The sequence below is a fragment of the Stegodyphus dumicola genome, chromosome 11 (assembly GCF_044657685.1).
Source record: "Stegodyphus dumicola isolate Sdum_Otavi_A_Nest chromosome 11, ASM4465768v1".
In the NCBI taxonomy this organism is placed as follows: domain Eukaryota; kingdom Metazoa; phylum Arthropoda; class Arachnida; order Araneae; family Eresidae; genus Stegodyphus; species Stegodyphus dumicola.
Window position 1 is genome coordinate 144,140,110 of NC_140778.1, and position 17,704 is coordinate 144,157,813.

Here is a 17,704-nt window from a genome sequence, read left to right on the forward strand (position 1 = left end):
GTGTTGTACGTCTATCTGATAAAAAAGGATCTAATAGCGTACCTATAGTGTCGGTGCAGATATATAGATAATATAATAATAGTTCATCTAATAGTGTATTTTGTCTTCAAGTATTGTATTTACGTAAACGGAAAAGAAAAGGAAAAAATTATAAACGGAAAAAGAAATGCCGAGTTTTGAAAAATATCTTATGAAAAAGACTACAGATTTGAAAGTTTAATATAGTGAGTTACCAATAACATATATAAGAGAAACATCAAATAAGCAATTTCTAAACTTTGCCTAGCGGGCAAGTTTGCCAGATGAGCGGGAAGTGGCCAATGCAAAATGTATAAGTTTTATATACACCTGAAATGAAAATGTATAAAAACATTTTAATATGAATGAAATAAGTTTATTCTTTCTATGTAACAACCAATTAGTAAATAATTTTTTTATTGCCAAACCAGGAAACAAAAACATTTTACACATCGGGTTAATTACGTGTACCTATGACGTCATGATTTAAATTTAATGTAATATTACAACATTTTCTCAATATTAATAAAAGAACTTTCGTGACAGTAATATATCGTGTCAAAAACTCTAACCCGAAACAAAAAATGTTGCCACCAGCAGCTGTTTATTTAAAATGCTGACATTAATGAACAATTTTCTACCACTTCCTTTCTTCTTTCTTCGTCAGAATATGACATATAATAATAATATGTTTAACGCTTGGCGATATTATTTTTATTTCATATTTTGTAAAACTTAGAAATTCTTTATTAACAACCTTTACGATTTGAAAGCGAGCAGTGGCAACGCTTCTCGAAATAACACAGAATTTTATCTCCAGCGTGCGAGACAGTTGCCATCCCGAAAAATAAGAGCGAAATTAGCGTTTTAAGAGTTTTGAATTAATATCTCTTCTAATTAAAGTCCTACCAAGTTGAGAATGTTTAAAATGGCTTCCCACGAATTTTCGGAATCCAGAGAATGTTATTAGTTTTAAATTCCACGAATTTAGAGAAAAACAGCGAAAAATTCCATACATTTTGAATGAATCTAACTTAAGTATCTATACTGGAATAAAGAAATTATTTTTAAAAATTATCACTATTATTTTCTAATATTTTATTGTTTCTTTATATATATTTTCCTGGTCATTATTTCTTTGAATAAAGCAACCTGCTGTGTTTTCCTGAAAGTGCTACTCGTATAAAATGTTTCTCCTTTTTCAAGGATATTAGCATACAGCAACCCATCTTACAAAGGTTTGCCAAAAGATTTCTGTTGAAGTTAATATTATACATATCTTAATTAATTCAAGAATCTAAAAATTAAAATGTACATCAAATTGGCTGCTATATTAATGCTCATGGTTAGTGTTGAATGCTTGGAGATTTTAAGTCATAAAAATTTGCTTTCATGTCTTCTGATAACCTTGTTTATTTTCCAGTTGAGATCCATATTATACAGGTTCAGTTCTGATTTAAAAGGATTCAAGTAGTCAGGGAAACATGACTCAAAGATAATTCGCATTTCTGTCTGAATTTTGACATGACAAGTTTAAATTGTCGGCTTATGGAACCCGAATTTTCCGAGCAAAGAAAACCGTTGTAATCAGCAACACAATGATGATTGTAGCAAGAATTGAGAAAGCAGCTACCAAAGATTTCTTTTCTGAAACGAGAAGAGTAAAAATGAATTAAATCTCCATTTTGAGAGCTTAAAAAATGCATTCTTTAAATGTTTTTAAAAATTTCATATAAATAACTTTCGTTTGTTAAATTTTCTTGGAGGAGCCGCCCAGTCGGTATAGTGGTCAAGGGAAGCTAACTGCGATGCCGAAGTGTCTGGGTTCAAATCTCGGAGATGGCATGGTTGTAACTGTCCGTCCCTTCGTAGGAAAGGCGATGGTGGCCCACCTATTAGGTGCCTCTGTAATAAAGAGACCACCACATCCGGCCTTGTATAGATTAATGGACTGAGTTACATTTGTAATTGTTCACAATCTGCAATTGAAAAAAATTTTTTTTCTTGGAGGAAGGAGCCCTATGTACTACCTGACAGAGAAATACCACATCATGACAGAATATTAACAGGACAAACCGCATACATAGGTATTCAAACTTGTTTACTTCACATGCTGGCAAAGCTGCAGTGATCTAAAATACAGGGTGATCAGTAAAAAGTGGAATCTCCATTTTGAGAGCTACATTACAGAGCCCAACGCGACATCGATCCATTGAATGTACGAACTATGGGGTATTATTCAGCTGCAGTGATCTAAAATATCGGGTGTTCAGTAAAAAGTGAAGTCTCCGTTTTGAGAGATACATTACAGAGCCCAACGCGACATCGATCCATTGAATGTACGAACAATGCTATGGGGTATTATTCAACTGCAGTGATCTAAAATATCGGGTGTTCAGTAAAAAGTGAAGTCTCCGTTTTGAGAGATACATTACAGAGCCCAACGCGACATCGATCCATTGAATGTACGAACAATGCTATGGGGTATTATTCAGCTGCAGTGATCTAAAATATTAAGTGTTCAGTAAAAAGTGAAGTCTCCATTTTGAGAGATACATTACAGAGCCCAACGCGACATCGATCCATTGAATGTACGAACAATGCTATGGGGTATTATTCAGCTGCAGTGATCTAAAATATCGGGTGTTCAGTAAAAAGTGAAGTCTCCGTTTTGAGAGATACGTTACAGAGCCCAATTTGACATGGATCCATTGAGTGTACGAACAATGCTGTGAGGTATTATCAACTATGTAGTATTATTCCCAGGTTTGTTTCATTTTGTGGCACTGGGAGGACATTCAGGTGCCTATACTAATTTGCTTCCCAGATTTTTGATTAGCAAAACATTGGGAGATTGGCTGGACCCCATAATCATTTGCCCACCTTGAAATGCACTTACGCTGAACTAAACTGTACGTTGTCAGATACAAGCCTGTCAAAAAAAGCTGCGTCCCAGCACCCTGTACCGCTACGAGTGGTAGTAATTGACCAACAGATTAGCGTGCTGTTATTGCACCCATAAATGCGTATTAGAGATTAGGGACTATTAGGGTTAACAGAATCTCTAACAATGACTCCGTGTTGACGGACTATAGGATGCTACAAAATGGCAGGTGAATTCGCTCTATCTCTGATGAAATTCACAGAAACGGAAGAACAAGCTTTACGAACAGTGAAGAGATCCCTTTTACCAGACTTTCAGAATTCCTCGTTTTCAAGCGGTTCCTCTCGGGGTGCGTAATGGCAGACCGCACATTGAGTTGAACAGTGTTAAACGAATGTCGCATACTGCGCATGCCCAGAAAACAATTTGGCGTAATTACTATGTTGGCGCGATTTGAAAAGAAGATAAATACGGTATATGGTAGATGTACCGCCATCTGATTGTAAACATATCTGGCGTTTAAATCTTCGTAGAGTATAATGTAAATGTAAATTAATTACTATTTTTTGCTGTACTGCTCAAACAACTAGAAAGCTGAAATTATTGCGAAGTAATGTGAAGCAGTGTTTGCATTCAAAATGTAAAATATAATACCTATGAAATTCTGCACATTCCTTTGGAACTGTACAAATTTTCGTTCAGAAAAAGACTGAAATTTAGGATATATTAGTTGAAAATTTATTCATTATACTTTTAAGCAATAAAAACAATTCAGGATTTACCTTACGTTCCATTCGTACATACATAAAGAAACACTGAGGGATATAACAAGTGCTTGCAAATAACACTGAAGAAGTTTTACAATTCCTTAATGCTAGTTATTAAATTCTTTGAAATGATAAAATAAAAGCGCCAATATACGCTAACAAACTAAGCGAAATACTCCAGTTTACAATTACTGAATTATAACATGTAAACAAATTACATTTAAATAACGAATTATTACGAACATATGTTAACAAATATTAAATGCACTGTTATTGACAAATTACAATGAAATATATATTAGAAAAATAAGCAAGTGCAATCGGTATGGACGTTAAAATAACTAATAAGCAAAGTTCCACAACATTACAATTGTAAACATCACTCGAACACACTCGACAGCCATGGTGATCACGAATAAGCTAGCGTAGGGTTGCTTAGTCGCCAGTATTTCTCCCCGCGCCAAAGGTACACCATCAAGCATGCGCACTAAGCGAAATTTGCTTAACATTGTTCAACTCAATGTGCGGTCTGCCATTACGCTCTCGGGGTCAGTACTTGGGTGGGTGACCACCCACGTGACTGGCTCCGACGAATCATCTCCTTTCACTCTACGAAGGATCTTCACAGATCGAACGGCGGCCAGTGATGTAATTTCTACGATCAGATGCTTTTAAAAAGTTTTCCAACGTATGTGCTTATGCACTTGATTTACGGTTTTGCCTTTTTAGGCGGGGAGGTTATCTCCACGTAATTGTGTCATCCAAGCCCTATGGGCAATTTTAATGTTCGGCAATTAAAGTAGCAGTTGCCACTAAATGCTGCCTAAAGCCAGATATATAAGGTAAGATAAAGTGAATTCATCCGAAGGTTACGTCACGTTCAGACTTTCCAAGGATGGTTATTATTGGTGAGACAGGAGGACGATTATTCCTTGAATAATTTTTGTTCCATTCTTTAGCCATGGAGCTCTGCTGAGACAGCATGCTAAGTGATTACGATGATGGCTTATGATTAAGAATACGGACAGCTGGACATAAAAAAATAAAACCCTTTTGAAACCAGTCAGTGCGCAGTTATTTGTGTTGATTTCGGAGCGCCAACATTCCCTGCATACTTCGAAAAATGTCTCCGGCCGTGGGTTCAGACTGAGTACGGTAAAACGTAATTTTTATGGTAATCTCGTTCAGTGCGTTCTAACGTCCATCTGTCAGCTTCAAACCCATTATAAAATTATAAATTTCTTTCGTGTGGTTTGCTTTAGTATGGTTTATGTGATTACTGCAAATCCTGCGGGGCTATCTACCTAAGGGGAGAAATGCCTTCATGGAGGACTTTCTAAGGGAAACTGGCTCATATGCATGTTACACATGGGGATCGCAGGATTTCAACTACAGACCGAACTACCAGTCTTCAGCGACTTTACCGCTCGGCCATTGGTGGGCCCATTGCCTGATGTACAAAGCGATGAATCTAAGCAAGCTGATTAAACGAAAAGGATGCATAGCTTTTGGCAAGCCTTGCGAAAATGAGATCTACATTTACTGTGTTCAGTACTATACTTAATTGCTGAAATAGTTTTCGTATGCTAGCCGAAAGCTTTCACTACTAATTTCTCGTATTCAGTGGAGAATTATAAAATATACACTATCTGTGATTATAGATATAACATTGTAAAAAGTTAATCTTATTAATAATACATGTTATGTTAATAATAAAGTTATATTATTAATAATACATAAAGTTACTTTTTAAAAGGAAAGAGGGGTAGAATTAATTTAAAAGAACTTACTAGGATAGATGTCAAGTTCAACTTCACAGTATGTTCCCGCATAACCATCTTGGCACCTAAGAAATGTAGAATAACCTTATGAAACATTTAACGAGACAAAGAGAAATAAATGCAGCATGTGTTTTCAACAAGGAACCATTTTAGTGTCGAACGAAAAGGAGACTTGCAAAGCCAAACAAGCACGGCTTCGATCTGAGCTCAGACAACATATCTGAGCAACTTATGCATCAGAAACATTTATTCATATTTATGTCTCTTTGCCGAGTTAATTTAAGATTATTTCTCTATTCGAATGTCTTTCCCTAGCCAAATCTACAACATATAATCTTATAAACTATGATAAATAATTGTAAGCAGTTTTTTCTACACGTTTATTGTACGATAATTTGATCATATATTAGGGAATTAAATTGCACTCTTATTGGAAATTTTAGTATACGGACTATTTTAACAAAACTGAAGATAGTGTTGTTCGTGATCAAGCGATCTTTGACAATAATTATAAAGCTGGCAAACTTTTCGAAATCTCTTGAAACTTTATTCTCTTTTATTTATTTATTTATTTTTTTGAAGTCGATACAGGATGCGCAATGGCAAAACGCACATTGAGTTGATGAATGTTAAACGAATTTCGCTTACTGCGCATGCCCAGAAGAGAATTTGGCGCAATTACTACTTTGGCACAATTTTAAAAGACGATAAATATGGTATATGGTTGATATTGTGTTATTTGGGTGTACACATTTTAAAACTTGTTAGGTTGTAAATTGCTTCATTACTTGGAGTGTAAATATCGATTGTTATGGTTGATATTGTGTTATTGGGTGTACACAGTTCGAGGTTTTAAAACTTGTTAGGTTGTAAATTGCTTCATTACTTGGAGTGTAAATATCGATTGTTAAACTACGCAAATTTTCGTTTAAGAAGGAGTAGACAAAAAAAGAAGGTGTTGGTGTATTTAATTATGGCAAAGCACACGAGGGCTATCTGCCTAAAGGGAGGAATGCCTTTCGTGGAGGACTTTCTAAGGGAAACTGGCTCGTATACACGTTACACATGGGGAAAAACACGAAAACGTCCATGCAGCTAGCCCGTTCGCGGGATTCGAACCTCAGACCGAACTACCAGTGTTCAGCGTCTTTACCGCTCGGCCGCTGGTGGGCCCAAAAAAAGAAGGAAACACTTACAAAGAAGGAAACATTCCAATATATATTAGCTAAATGTTTATTGAATATACTTCTGAGAAACAAAAGCAATCGAGTATTTACCATACGTTCCATTCGTATGTACTTTAACAAATTAAAAATTAAATCTAGTTTAAATTACTGAATTAAAGTCAGAGAAATTATTATGACTGGTATTAAATATAATGTTTGTGACCAAAATAATCAAAGTAAAATGGCACAGAAGCAAATGCAATAAGCACATACAATATTTCGTATTATTACAATTGTAAACAGTCGTTAAGACCTACATGAACAGGCTTGTGTAGAGTTGCTTACGCTTAGTCGCCAGTATTTTCTCTCAAGCCAACGGTACACCACTGAGCATGCGCAATAAGCGAAATTCGTTAACATTGTTCAACTGAATGTGCGGTTTGCCATTTAGCATACAGGATATTCTCGGAATTCTGTCCTCTTTATAAGGAGCTGAAAATCAATTTGAATTTTGTTGAATCTTCACCGGAGATTCAGTAAATTACCTTACTGTTTATTACGTTTATTTCCTCTTACCTTCGTAAATATTTTCGGATGCTTTTACCCTCGGAGTTTAGTTTTGCATGGTGCTTTTCAGAGGACAGCACAGATTTTTTTTCGATTTTAGGAACCTTTGTGGGTCTGTAATCCATGTCTGAAAATTAATATTATGCTTATATGAGCTTATCTTAGAGTAGTATCACGACAGGCACCGTTCAGTCAAAGAAAATTGCTTATATTCTTTATACGCAGATGAAAATTAATTTCTTACCAACTCCTTATTTTCATCTTCACATAACATTATTTAGTGCAGTCCAGACGGTGCAGTTGTTAAGATAGCCTATTGGGATACCAAAGAGTCCGGGATAGAATCCGGGAAAAGGCGTGGTTGCAACTGTTCATCCCTTCAAGAGGAGGCAACGGAGACTGCCTATTAGGTACCTCCACAGTAAAATGACCTCTGCTTTCAGCTTTAGGAGTGGCCAGTGCTGAATAAGCAATTACAAGCCACTGGGGGAATAACATTATTTAGCGAAGCATTGTAAATACCGCATAAAATGCTGCATATCAATATTATTAAGTAATTTGCGAGGATCACCTATATTTTATGATTTATGGCTACAAAGAAATATGATTTTCTTGCGAGATACACTAATCTCATCCCCGTTTTCTGTTGTGCCTCTTCTACCAACCTCCAGATATTGGAAGGAGTCCAACTTAGTGCTTCTCGTATTATAACTGGCTTACGCAACAGTTGCCCGAATAAAATTGCTTTGTATGAAACAGACCTTCAACCCCTTAGCCTAAGAAAAAATGCTGGCCATGCAAAATGTTATAATAAACTTTCAGTTATGGCTCCCCCCCAAAAAAAATGACTTCAGAATTCTTGCAGTACATGAGTAATAACCAAAGACTTATGAAAAATAGCCCACGTAGTCAAAGTGAGTATGCTGGTATAATTGAGCGTAATGTTGAGCAGCATTCCTTAAAACAATGTTTAGATCCGTCTAAGGGACTCCCTAGGGTCGAGTTTCATACGGAACTTTTGTCTCAAGTTTCCAAGAAAAATGATACTCCGGCCCTTTACGACAATCTACCTTAGAAACTATACACGCAATTCCCGCTGAAGCTACCCTTATTTATACTGATAGGAGTAACAGCGAGGACTCTCGTTCCGGTAGTGGAGTTGTCATTAAACTCACAAATGGAAATATTGTTAAAATAAAGAAAAGAAATTCTGACTTCAGTTCGGTTTTTAAGAGTGAGCTTATAGCCATCGAAGAGGGACTAAACGCTGTTTCGTCCTTTACAGATCTTAAGGCAGTATGGTTTTTGTCTGACAATAGTAGCGCCATCTTTCAAACTGGCGAAGAGTTGGTGATACGGCCGGAATTGCAATTCTTAGCAAGCTTAAGCAGGTCTCGTTACTCTGTGAAAAAATGCACCTTCAGTGGATTCCTTCCCATGTTGACATATGGGGAAATGAAATGGCAGACATTCTGGCGAAGGAGGGCTCTGAAGAACCATTACCGGTTACCAGGTCATTGACATATCTTGAACTGTATTCCATTCGAAGACATGCAGACAGGCAAATTTGGCTCGTTCCCCCTAATCATCCCTGGTATCAAGCTGATTGCCCTGGAAGATCTCTTACTATTGATTGCCAAATGTTGTTGTCCAGACAATATTCTTCAGCGGACACCTGAAAGGACTTACTTTTGAGAGAGGTCTCAAGATGCACCCAATTTGTTCAAAATGTCCAAATGCACCGGCACGTATCCTTGAGTGCCTGGAGTTGCCTCTTGAGGACCTTTACAAGTCTCCTAAGCTTGTTTTCGATTTTCTGAAGGTCAATCAACTTGTGGATCTCGTCTAGTATATTCCTAGACATGAAGATTAGTAACAATAACAACAACTAATCTCATGCATAACGCCATGATCCATAGTCATGATCATGCCTTGATCATGCCTTTAGCCATGATCAAGGCATGAACAAGTTTTTTTTTAATATAATAGAGGACGATAATATTTGGTAGCAAGAATCTGAAACTTCATAACGCCGTTTTTAGTGATTCCAAGTAAAATGCTATTTCTAGATTTATATCCCATTCGGGACAAACATCCCTTTTTGGCTAAAAATTACGTAAGCGCATTTTTAGTTTGCATGTCTACATCACTGTCATTTTCCTTATTAAAGTCTTTATGTCCATTTTTAACGGAATATAAATCCAAAAATTAGGCATTAACAAAATGAAACAGGACATTTACAAAAGAATATTTTTTTTCTGTGTATATACATTATTGCCATTTTCGTACTAGAGATTTTATGTCTGTTTTTTAAGATACATAATTAGATATTAAAAAGCGAGAGAAAATATACGTAAAAAATATCTTACCTACAGCGATAATGATCACCTGTTATTTCACATTCTCCTGCTAGACACTTATTCTGGCCACATATATCTGCACAGAAATCACATAAATGTGAATTAATATTTGGTTTAATCATCACCGCAGACCACACTATTATATATGCATCATATAATACCATATTTCAAAACATGCAGCACATTTTAGCTACAATTGTTTTGCATGGTATCAAATTATTTTCATTTATTTCATAATACATGCTTGAATTTTATATGACTTTTTATATCCTTAATAGATTATATCCATATAATGAATTAAGCATTCATTTCACACAATTCTTAGTAAATAAACAGGTACAAGAAATGAATATTTCCTAATTTGGTTCTCGTTCAGATCAAACTGTAAGATGTTATGCTTATAATACGACATTAAATAAAACCATATCAACTGAGATAATAGGTTAGCTTTTATAATATGCTCAATTACCTGATACTGATTTAAATGTTTGCGCGAAAATTTATTTTACTTACATAATTGCTCTGTACAGTTGTAATGGGTAAGACTCAATGATTATTAAGGAATTAAATGATATACAGAAGAACTCGGTTATAACGAATGTGAAAGACCCGCGATATTTGCACGTTATAACCCAGTGCTCGTAAGAAACCGGTTCGTGAAAAAATCATAAAATTTCACACATGCTTATTATGTCATATATATTTTATTTATTTTTTAATTCTGTACAGTGCAAAAGAAGTTGGTTAATTTGTTTCGAACTATTTTATTGTCTAATTAAGACACAATAACATGCCGAACAAATACTAATTCAGAAGTCAAACAACAAAAATCAGCGTTATATTTTCAAAATTTTCACAGGACTAGTTTCGATGGTTTTACCGAACCACCATCCTCAGCTGCAAAACCACAAATGAACAAGATAGGAAATAATGATTAGATAAGATAAGGAAGCCTGGACAAGAATAAGCAAATGGCGCCATCTGTTGATGAAAACAGAATTGAAACATAATTTCTTTAAAGGCCGAAGGCAAAGATGGATTGGAATTAGGATCGTTAACTAGAACAGAAAGATTTTTTTTTAATGTGAAAAGCCTCTAGAAAATCCACTTCTCCAATGGAAGTTGGTTTTTTGAATAATTTTGGCAGCAGAAAAATTGAAAATGTGATTTTCGACCAACAATGTTGAGCAACAAAAGACTTCTGTGTTTCCTTTTTTCTAACACACGTTGATTTTTGTTGTTTGACTTCTGAATTAGTATTTTATTGTCTCTTTCCTGTGTCACTGTTTTTCGGAAAATATTCATAGCCGGAAAAACATCGTCATTTGTTTTGGATAAAATTTGAAGTTTTTCTGTGCACTCAAAAGCCGTTGAGTATGTTGGAAGCAGTTCAGCTTGAAATTCTTCACGTTCGTCGTAATCATCGTCCCTTTTATTACCTTTTCCATCTGCTTGAATTTAGGCTGCAATATCCTCGGGTGTTGGTATCTCGAAAGTATTAAAATCGGCATCAACAGATACATAATTTTCAAATTCTTGTCCACTCATTTCCAAATTTTCCAAGACCGTCTACGTCTTTTTCCTCGTCAGTGATTTGCCCCTCTTGAGAAATGTTTAGTGGAAGCAATTGGTAATGCATGTTGAAGCAACATTTTCTCGCACATCGTTCATAAAACATATCGCGTGGAGTACGTTTACATCAGCATTTGAGGTTATTTATATTTTTTCTCTTCTGTCGAGAAGCATCAAAATCAAATGTTTACGAAAGTTTGATTTAAAACATCTAATGGTCCCTTGGTACATAGGCTGGATAACATTCGTAGAATTTACTGGCGAAATTTCAATCCTGATCATTCCCCAAAATGAAAAATCTGATGTGTGCACCACGTGCCTTCCATGAACGGAATATTAATACGCAATTTTATATACGCAATTTTCCTGCATCTCATTTACACATATTAAATTAACAGTTAACAAATTTTGAATTAAATCTTCTTCGTCGATAGCGCATAAACTACAATAGAATAAATGCACTTTTTAAAGTTCACTATATTTATTTACCACAGCGACACTTCGGCGCTAGGTGTCCTTAACAGCGTTACATCTCCTTCATTTTAAAACTCAGAGTGCACAAAATTTATATCATTTGAAGAATTACCATAAGTATTATTCAAATACTACAATAAATCTAAAACGATTAAAAGAAATTAAACGAATAAAAAAGAAACAGTTTTTCACAGACGATTCAGCGCCGCTTACCTAAAGCGCATGCGCTACTAATTAATTCAGTTCTCACTTCGCGGCAAGGTAAAATAATAAAAAAAATTCAAAATATTTTCATTAAAAATTGGAAGATATAGAAAAATATAAAACACAAAGTACAGTTAAAACAATTAAAAGACAGCTTTTTACAATCAAAATTACAGTTTGTACGCAAAAAAAGCTAATAACTTATATGATAAATCCAGAATGAATTAGGCATAATTTAATTTACAATAATAAAAGAAGACGTTACTTTGTTGCGAAGCTTACTTTCTCTAGATCGGCAACAAATCCACTATTCTGTTAAGTTTCAAATGTAAAAAAATATGGCTACTATAGTAAATAAAAATTAGGTCTAGCCGCAATTAAACAAATTTTAAATTGTTCATAATTCCACAATTATTGCATGCAGTTTAACTAAAGTCTTAACCGGAAGATAAGAACAACATAATTCAATAATTTTGAAAGTAAAAAATGCGCAATTTACAAACATATAAAAATAAAGAAACTAAGCTCACTGAGCCGAGTAATAGAGTGAATATATATATATATATATATATATATATATATTAGGTAGTAAGTACTATATATATATATATATAATATATAGTACTTACTATATATATAAAATATAGTAAATACTACCTAGCTTTTTAATTATATATATATATTTAATGTATACCTTTGGTTTGCGGGCGATTGCAACCAAATAGGAGGTGCACATCTACATGTTTTAGCAGTCCTATATACAAAATTTCAACGTTTTGAGTCTACTCGTTTTTGAGTTAAGCGAGATACATACATGCATACACATGTTCGTAGACTTTATGGCTCATCGCTAACTTTCAGTTGACTTCATAGTGTTCACGAAATTTCCCAAGAAAGAATTAGCTGAGCTGCAGAGGTGGAAGTTAATAGAAATTTTGTGAATCAAAAAACTGTTGCTCGCTATATAAGCGGTTTGCTCTTTAAAAGAGAATTCTGTTTCCATAGATTTAACATTGTACCAACTAAGTATTTTCGTTTTCCTCGTTCGGGTTCTCGTTAAATCGGAGCTCGTTGTAAGGGAGTTATACTGTATTCAGAAATAAAGTTTAATCATTTACATGAACAGATTAATAATTTTAGTAATTTACAGAGAAAAGCAATTTTTTTCAACATATTCTTTTGCTATGTTCCAATATTTAGCATTAATCTACGACTGTTTTTACCGAACAGTTTATTAAAGGAAAGAATTCCAGAATTTCCTGGTAAACCTTTCCGTGTATAATAGGTAGAAAGCCAAAACATCATTACTAAAATATTACCATGTGCACCAAAATGCCTTACGAACTGCGAAATATTTTAGATTGAAAAGAAAACCCGGAAGTTTTATATTTAGTAAATTAACCAAAATCTCTCACGAAAGCCTGTGTTATTAATACAATCAAAGAGATTATCTAATTTAATACTACAACAAATTGCCACAACAGTCCTTTTCATTAAAGAAACAAACCGTATTCTGCCCTTTTGGTTTGATCTGGTGTGTTCTATTACGACAGAGAACTAGAGGGCTCTCTGTTTATGAGAAGGGATGCCTTAGTAGTGGACGTTCTATGGGAAATTGGCCCATTTGCATATTACGCTTTAGGTAAACCAGGAAAGCGTCCATGCAGCTAGCCCGTTCGCCAGAATTCGAAAGCTCGACCAAACTACCAGTGATCAACGACTTTACCTCCCAGTCGCTGGTGGGCCCTCTGCAAGTACAGGAAGAACGTCTTTCTTCATTACATTCGCCACCTGAAAGTTTTAAAGACCATCTGATGAAAATATATGAGATTTAGCTAGCCAAATCCAGCTGATTTCCCGGAGCAAAAAGGATTAATTAAATCTTAGCCGGGAATCGAACTACCGCTATTCCCCTAGTTAGCCGGATATGTTGATGATTCTCATCACAAATATCCACATACGTAGGAAATGCTTTAAGCCTTTGAATTTTAGTCTTTTTATTATACACTGGTGTGCAAAAATTAAGGACGAAGTCGAAAAATTAGCATATCAGCTGAACGAAGAGGCAGAGCGGACAGAAAGACCAATCAGGAGATTAAATAAGGTGGTGTACGGTAGCACACGCGCAGATATGAAGCTAGACGTAATGGGGGAGTGTCTGAGTAGTATAAAGCATGTTGTCGGTGTATGATCAGTATTTCTGGCAAAGGGATTGCACGCCGTATAGCAGTTAAAATCACATCGAGTTGCTGCCTCAGCGAGAAATGGTGAATAATCAATCTGTTAGACGACATCTGGATGCTTTTACCCGAGGTAGAATCATTGGGAAGTTGGAGGAAGGCCGCAGTGTGACAAGTGTGGCTGCAGAGTTCGGAATTGCTCACAGCATCGTTTCACGAATTTGGAGACAATTTAAAACTACAGGAACAGCTATCCGGGGGGTTTAGTAGTGGTCGTCCACGAGGAACCACACCCGCAGATGACCGGTATATTGCCTTACAGGCCAGAAGAAACAGGCGGCAGACAGCGAGAGAAATCGCTAGACATACGACACAGGCGACTGGACGACCGATATCGCGTTTTACCGTGGCCAGAAGACTGCACGGTGGTGGGGTGTTTGCACGACGCCCTGTACGGTGTGTACCTCTAACGCCTGCCCATCGGAGAAGGCGTTCTCTGTGGTGCCGGGAACACCGGAATTGGAGAGACAATGAATGGGGACGAGTACTCTTTACAGATGAGAGCAGATTCCGTCTGAGTAGCGATTCTCATCGCATACTCATCTGGAGAGAGCGGGGAAGCCGCAATCATCCCTCGAACATCATTGAAAGGGACAGGTATGGAGGTGGCGGTGTTCTCGTTTGGGGAGGCATCATGCTTTGTAATCGTACAGACCTTCACATCTTCGACGCAGGTTCAGTCAACGGGACCCGTTATTGTAACGAGATTCTTCTTCCATATGTGCGTCTTTTTAGAGGCACTATGGGTCCGCAGTTCCTTTTCATGGAGTGTTTCTAAGTATTATAAGCTTAAGCAGCTGGGCTTCAAGCAACTGTGGATGTTCTTCCTAAGATCTTTATTAAAGTGCATACGCGTGGACCTTGTCTGAGTAGTTGTGTTCAGACAACTAAGCCTATATATTAGAAGATAAAGAGTCCACATGTAAAGTGCAGGGTCAATTTAGTATCATAATAACAGAAAGTTCTTATGGGATTTGGAGTTTTTTAGTCTTCCAAAAGGTTGCAAGACCAAAAGAGTAGTAAACATCTTCCAAGATTTTTAAAGTATACGAAATTTCTGTTTCTGCCACACTTTATTATCGTGTATTCATACGAGGTATGAAACATCACGGTTGTCATAAGCATAAGGCTCGCAAGATAATTAGCTTCGTTCATATCTGTTGCACAGAGTCTAAGCCATTGCCAATGATAGAAAGTAAATTTGTGCATAGCTGAAAGGATCTACTTACTACCTGCCTTGTTAGAAATGGTAGGTTCTTATGTTCCCTTAATATAAAAATGAAAAGTTAACATTACGCATCGATGTCCGTCACTAGTTAAGTCTAATTGCCTAACAATTGAACAGTGCTTACACTAAAATGTGACCGTTGGTGACTAAAATGTGAACGTTCCTTTACGGAATTTGTTAACGGGAAGATCTGCATCTGTAAGTCCCCTCACACTCCAGAAAACTGAGGTAGTGTTACAGCTGCAATTAATCTCTTCAGGCCTACTCAATTTAATTACACGTTTCCACACATGGAGCGCGTGATTCCTAGCTGACTACAGTAAAAAGTAGTTCTTTCAAAAAGTATTTATTTTGATTTGATACGCTGGAGGTCTATGTGATATCTCAATTTCATTTCCCTATCCTTTCGCATTATATCTACAAAGAAGAATATATCAGATACTCATATGGTTGATATTCTTATATTTTTACGCTAGATTTCTTGTATTAATTTAGATAAGAGAATTAGGAAAGAAGATAAACTTGTTGCACTAAAAACGATAACTCCTGAAATATCATTCACAAATTTACCAGTGTATAAAATGATACAGGATAAATGACGGAGCTTTCTTTATCAGAGGCCTTGAACTGATAATAAGCTGATCGACAGAACGGAAGAAAAATATTTGCACAAGACACCTGGGTTCTACGCCAAGTGATAACTAAATGGAAGCTAAAATTTCCAAACTACTGACGTTTTATTAAGGAATCAGTGTTAAATTACTGATTCATAATAATACTTTACAGAATAATATTTTATTAATGTAGAATGATGCGCAATATTTGATACAGAAAAGCATTAAAAAGCGCTTATCTATATAAAAAATATAAGTATTAATATAAGTAATATAAGTAAAAATATAAGTGTAAGCCCATCAAAAGGTTTTCATTTATCAATCAGAATTTAATTTCCCTAATAATTACAGTGAATAACTCAATTAGGAAAAAAAAATACCACGTGATACAAGGGTGGCCAACCCGTTGCACGCATGCCTAGTGTGGCACGGGGAAGTTTTAACAGTAACACGCGAAGACTCATTGAAAAATTAAATGGTTTGAAATAATAATAATATCATCTGTATGAAATTTGTCGATAGACACGCACATAAACAAATCAGAAAAAATATACCTCTATGGATAATTTAGATTTATTTCATTATATAGCGACATTCCACCACACTATCGGTGCAGGTTTGGATCAAAATATGTTTGTGAACAAATGTTTTCCACTATGGACAAAATAAAATCAAAATATCGTCCAAAATTATTTGATGCGCACCTAAAACACCTAATTCGGTAGCATCTTCAAGAACTTATCCAAATATGGGGAGGGGGAGGCCTACATACTCAATTAAGTACTGAACTGTTTAATAGTTGTTTAGAATTAAATGTTTCAAATAATTCATTTTGATTTTGTACATAACCTAACTGTCTGAACCTTTAAAAATGTTTACTAAAAATAAAACCCTAGTTTGTAAATTTGTTTTATTTATTATATCATTTTTTAAATGTCCACTACCGAGACTTGCATAAAAAAGTGCTACTTGCATAAAAATCGCATAATCAGCCTATAAATTATGTTTTTTCACTTTTTTTATATATTTTAATACATTGGAAAAATTGGAAGTGGGAAGCATATATATATTTTTTTTAATTAGTGGCACTCTTCGCAATATATGCATTCATATCAAAACATCCTTAAGTTCGAATATATGGTTAATCACTATTTTATTTAAGTGAACATGGGGGATAAAATACTCGTTCATAAAAATTAAAGGAAATTGTATATTTAAAACAACAAGGATTAATATGAGATCAAGCATGATATGATATGCTATTCTAATAGGATATCGTTTGCGAAAGAATTTAATAACAACATTTCGACGTTTTTACTCGAGCAGTGATATTAAGGCGAAAAGTAAGCGTTGACTAAAGTAAGCATTTGGACTAAACTGGCAAAATTCATCATTCTTTCGACATTGATTTTAAATGAGATTTGGCTTGTATGAGGCTTCAAGTCACAGTTCATTGTCATTTTGTCCGGAATCAGATTCGCTGAGATTGAACTTCTAACTATCTAACTACCACTTTCTCCTGCTCCACAACAGCCGATCAGTAAAGTAGCTGAACACTAGTAGTTCGACATGAGGCTCAATTCCAGAAGAACAGGCTAGTTGCATGCGTGTTTTGATGGTTTTCCCAATGTATACACGAGCCAGTTTTCCTTAGTAAGACCTCCACAAAGGTATTTCTTTCTTAGGCAGATAGCCCTTCTGTGGTTTTCCATAATGAAATAAACCAGAATCTGTCTTTTTCTTTTCATAACTGAAATGCTATGAAGTATTTTTACAACTTCTTCTAAAAACAGATTATAAGCCTCGAAGCCTATAAGCCTTCGATTATT

The 17,704-nt window shown here is 35.4% G+C and overlaps 1 protein-coding gene across 2 annotated transcripts in view; it reads right to left on the minus strand.

Annotated features, from left to right (window-relative positions):
- Window positions 1–1,413: 1,413 nt before the first annotated feature.
- The window catches only part of LOC118204158 (uncharacterized), a 115,745-nt gene continuing 99,454 nt past the window's right edge, over window positions 1,414–17,704 (minus strand). For both annotated transcript variants that reach the window (XM_085827285.1, XM_085827286.1), the window contains 3 exons: window positions 9,553–9,619; window positions 5,460–5,515; window positions 1,414–1,665 (listed from right to left, as the gene is read on the minus strand). In XM_085827285.1, the coding sequence (XP_085683411.1) occupies window positions 1,565–1,665; window positions 5,460–5,515; window positions 9,553–9,619 (224 nt within the window). In that variant the 3' untranslated portion in view covers window positions 1,414–1,564. The remainder of the gene's footprint in view (window positions 1,666–5,459; window positions 5,516–9,552; window positions 9,620–17,704) is intronic.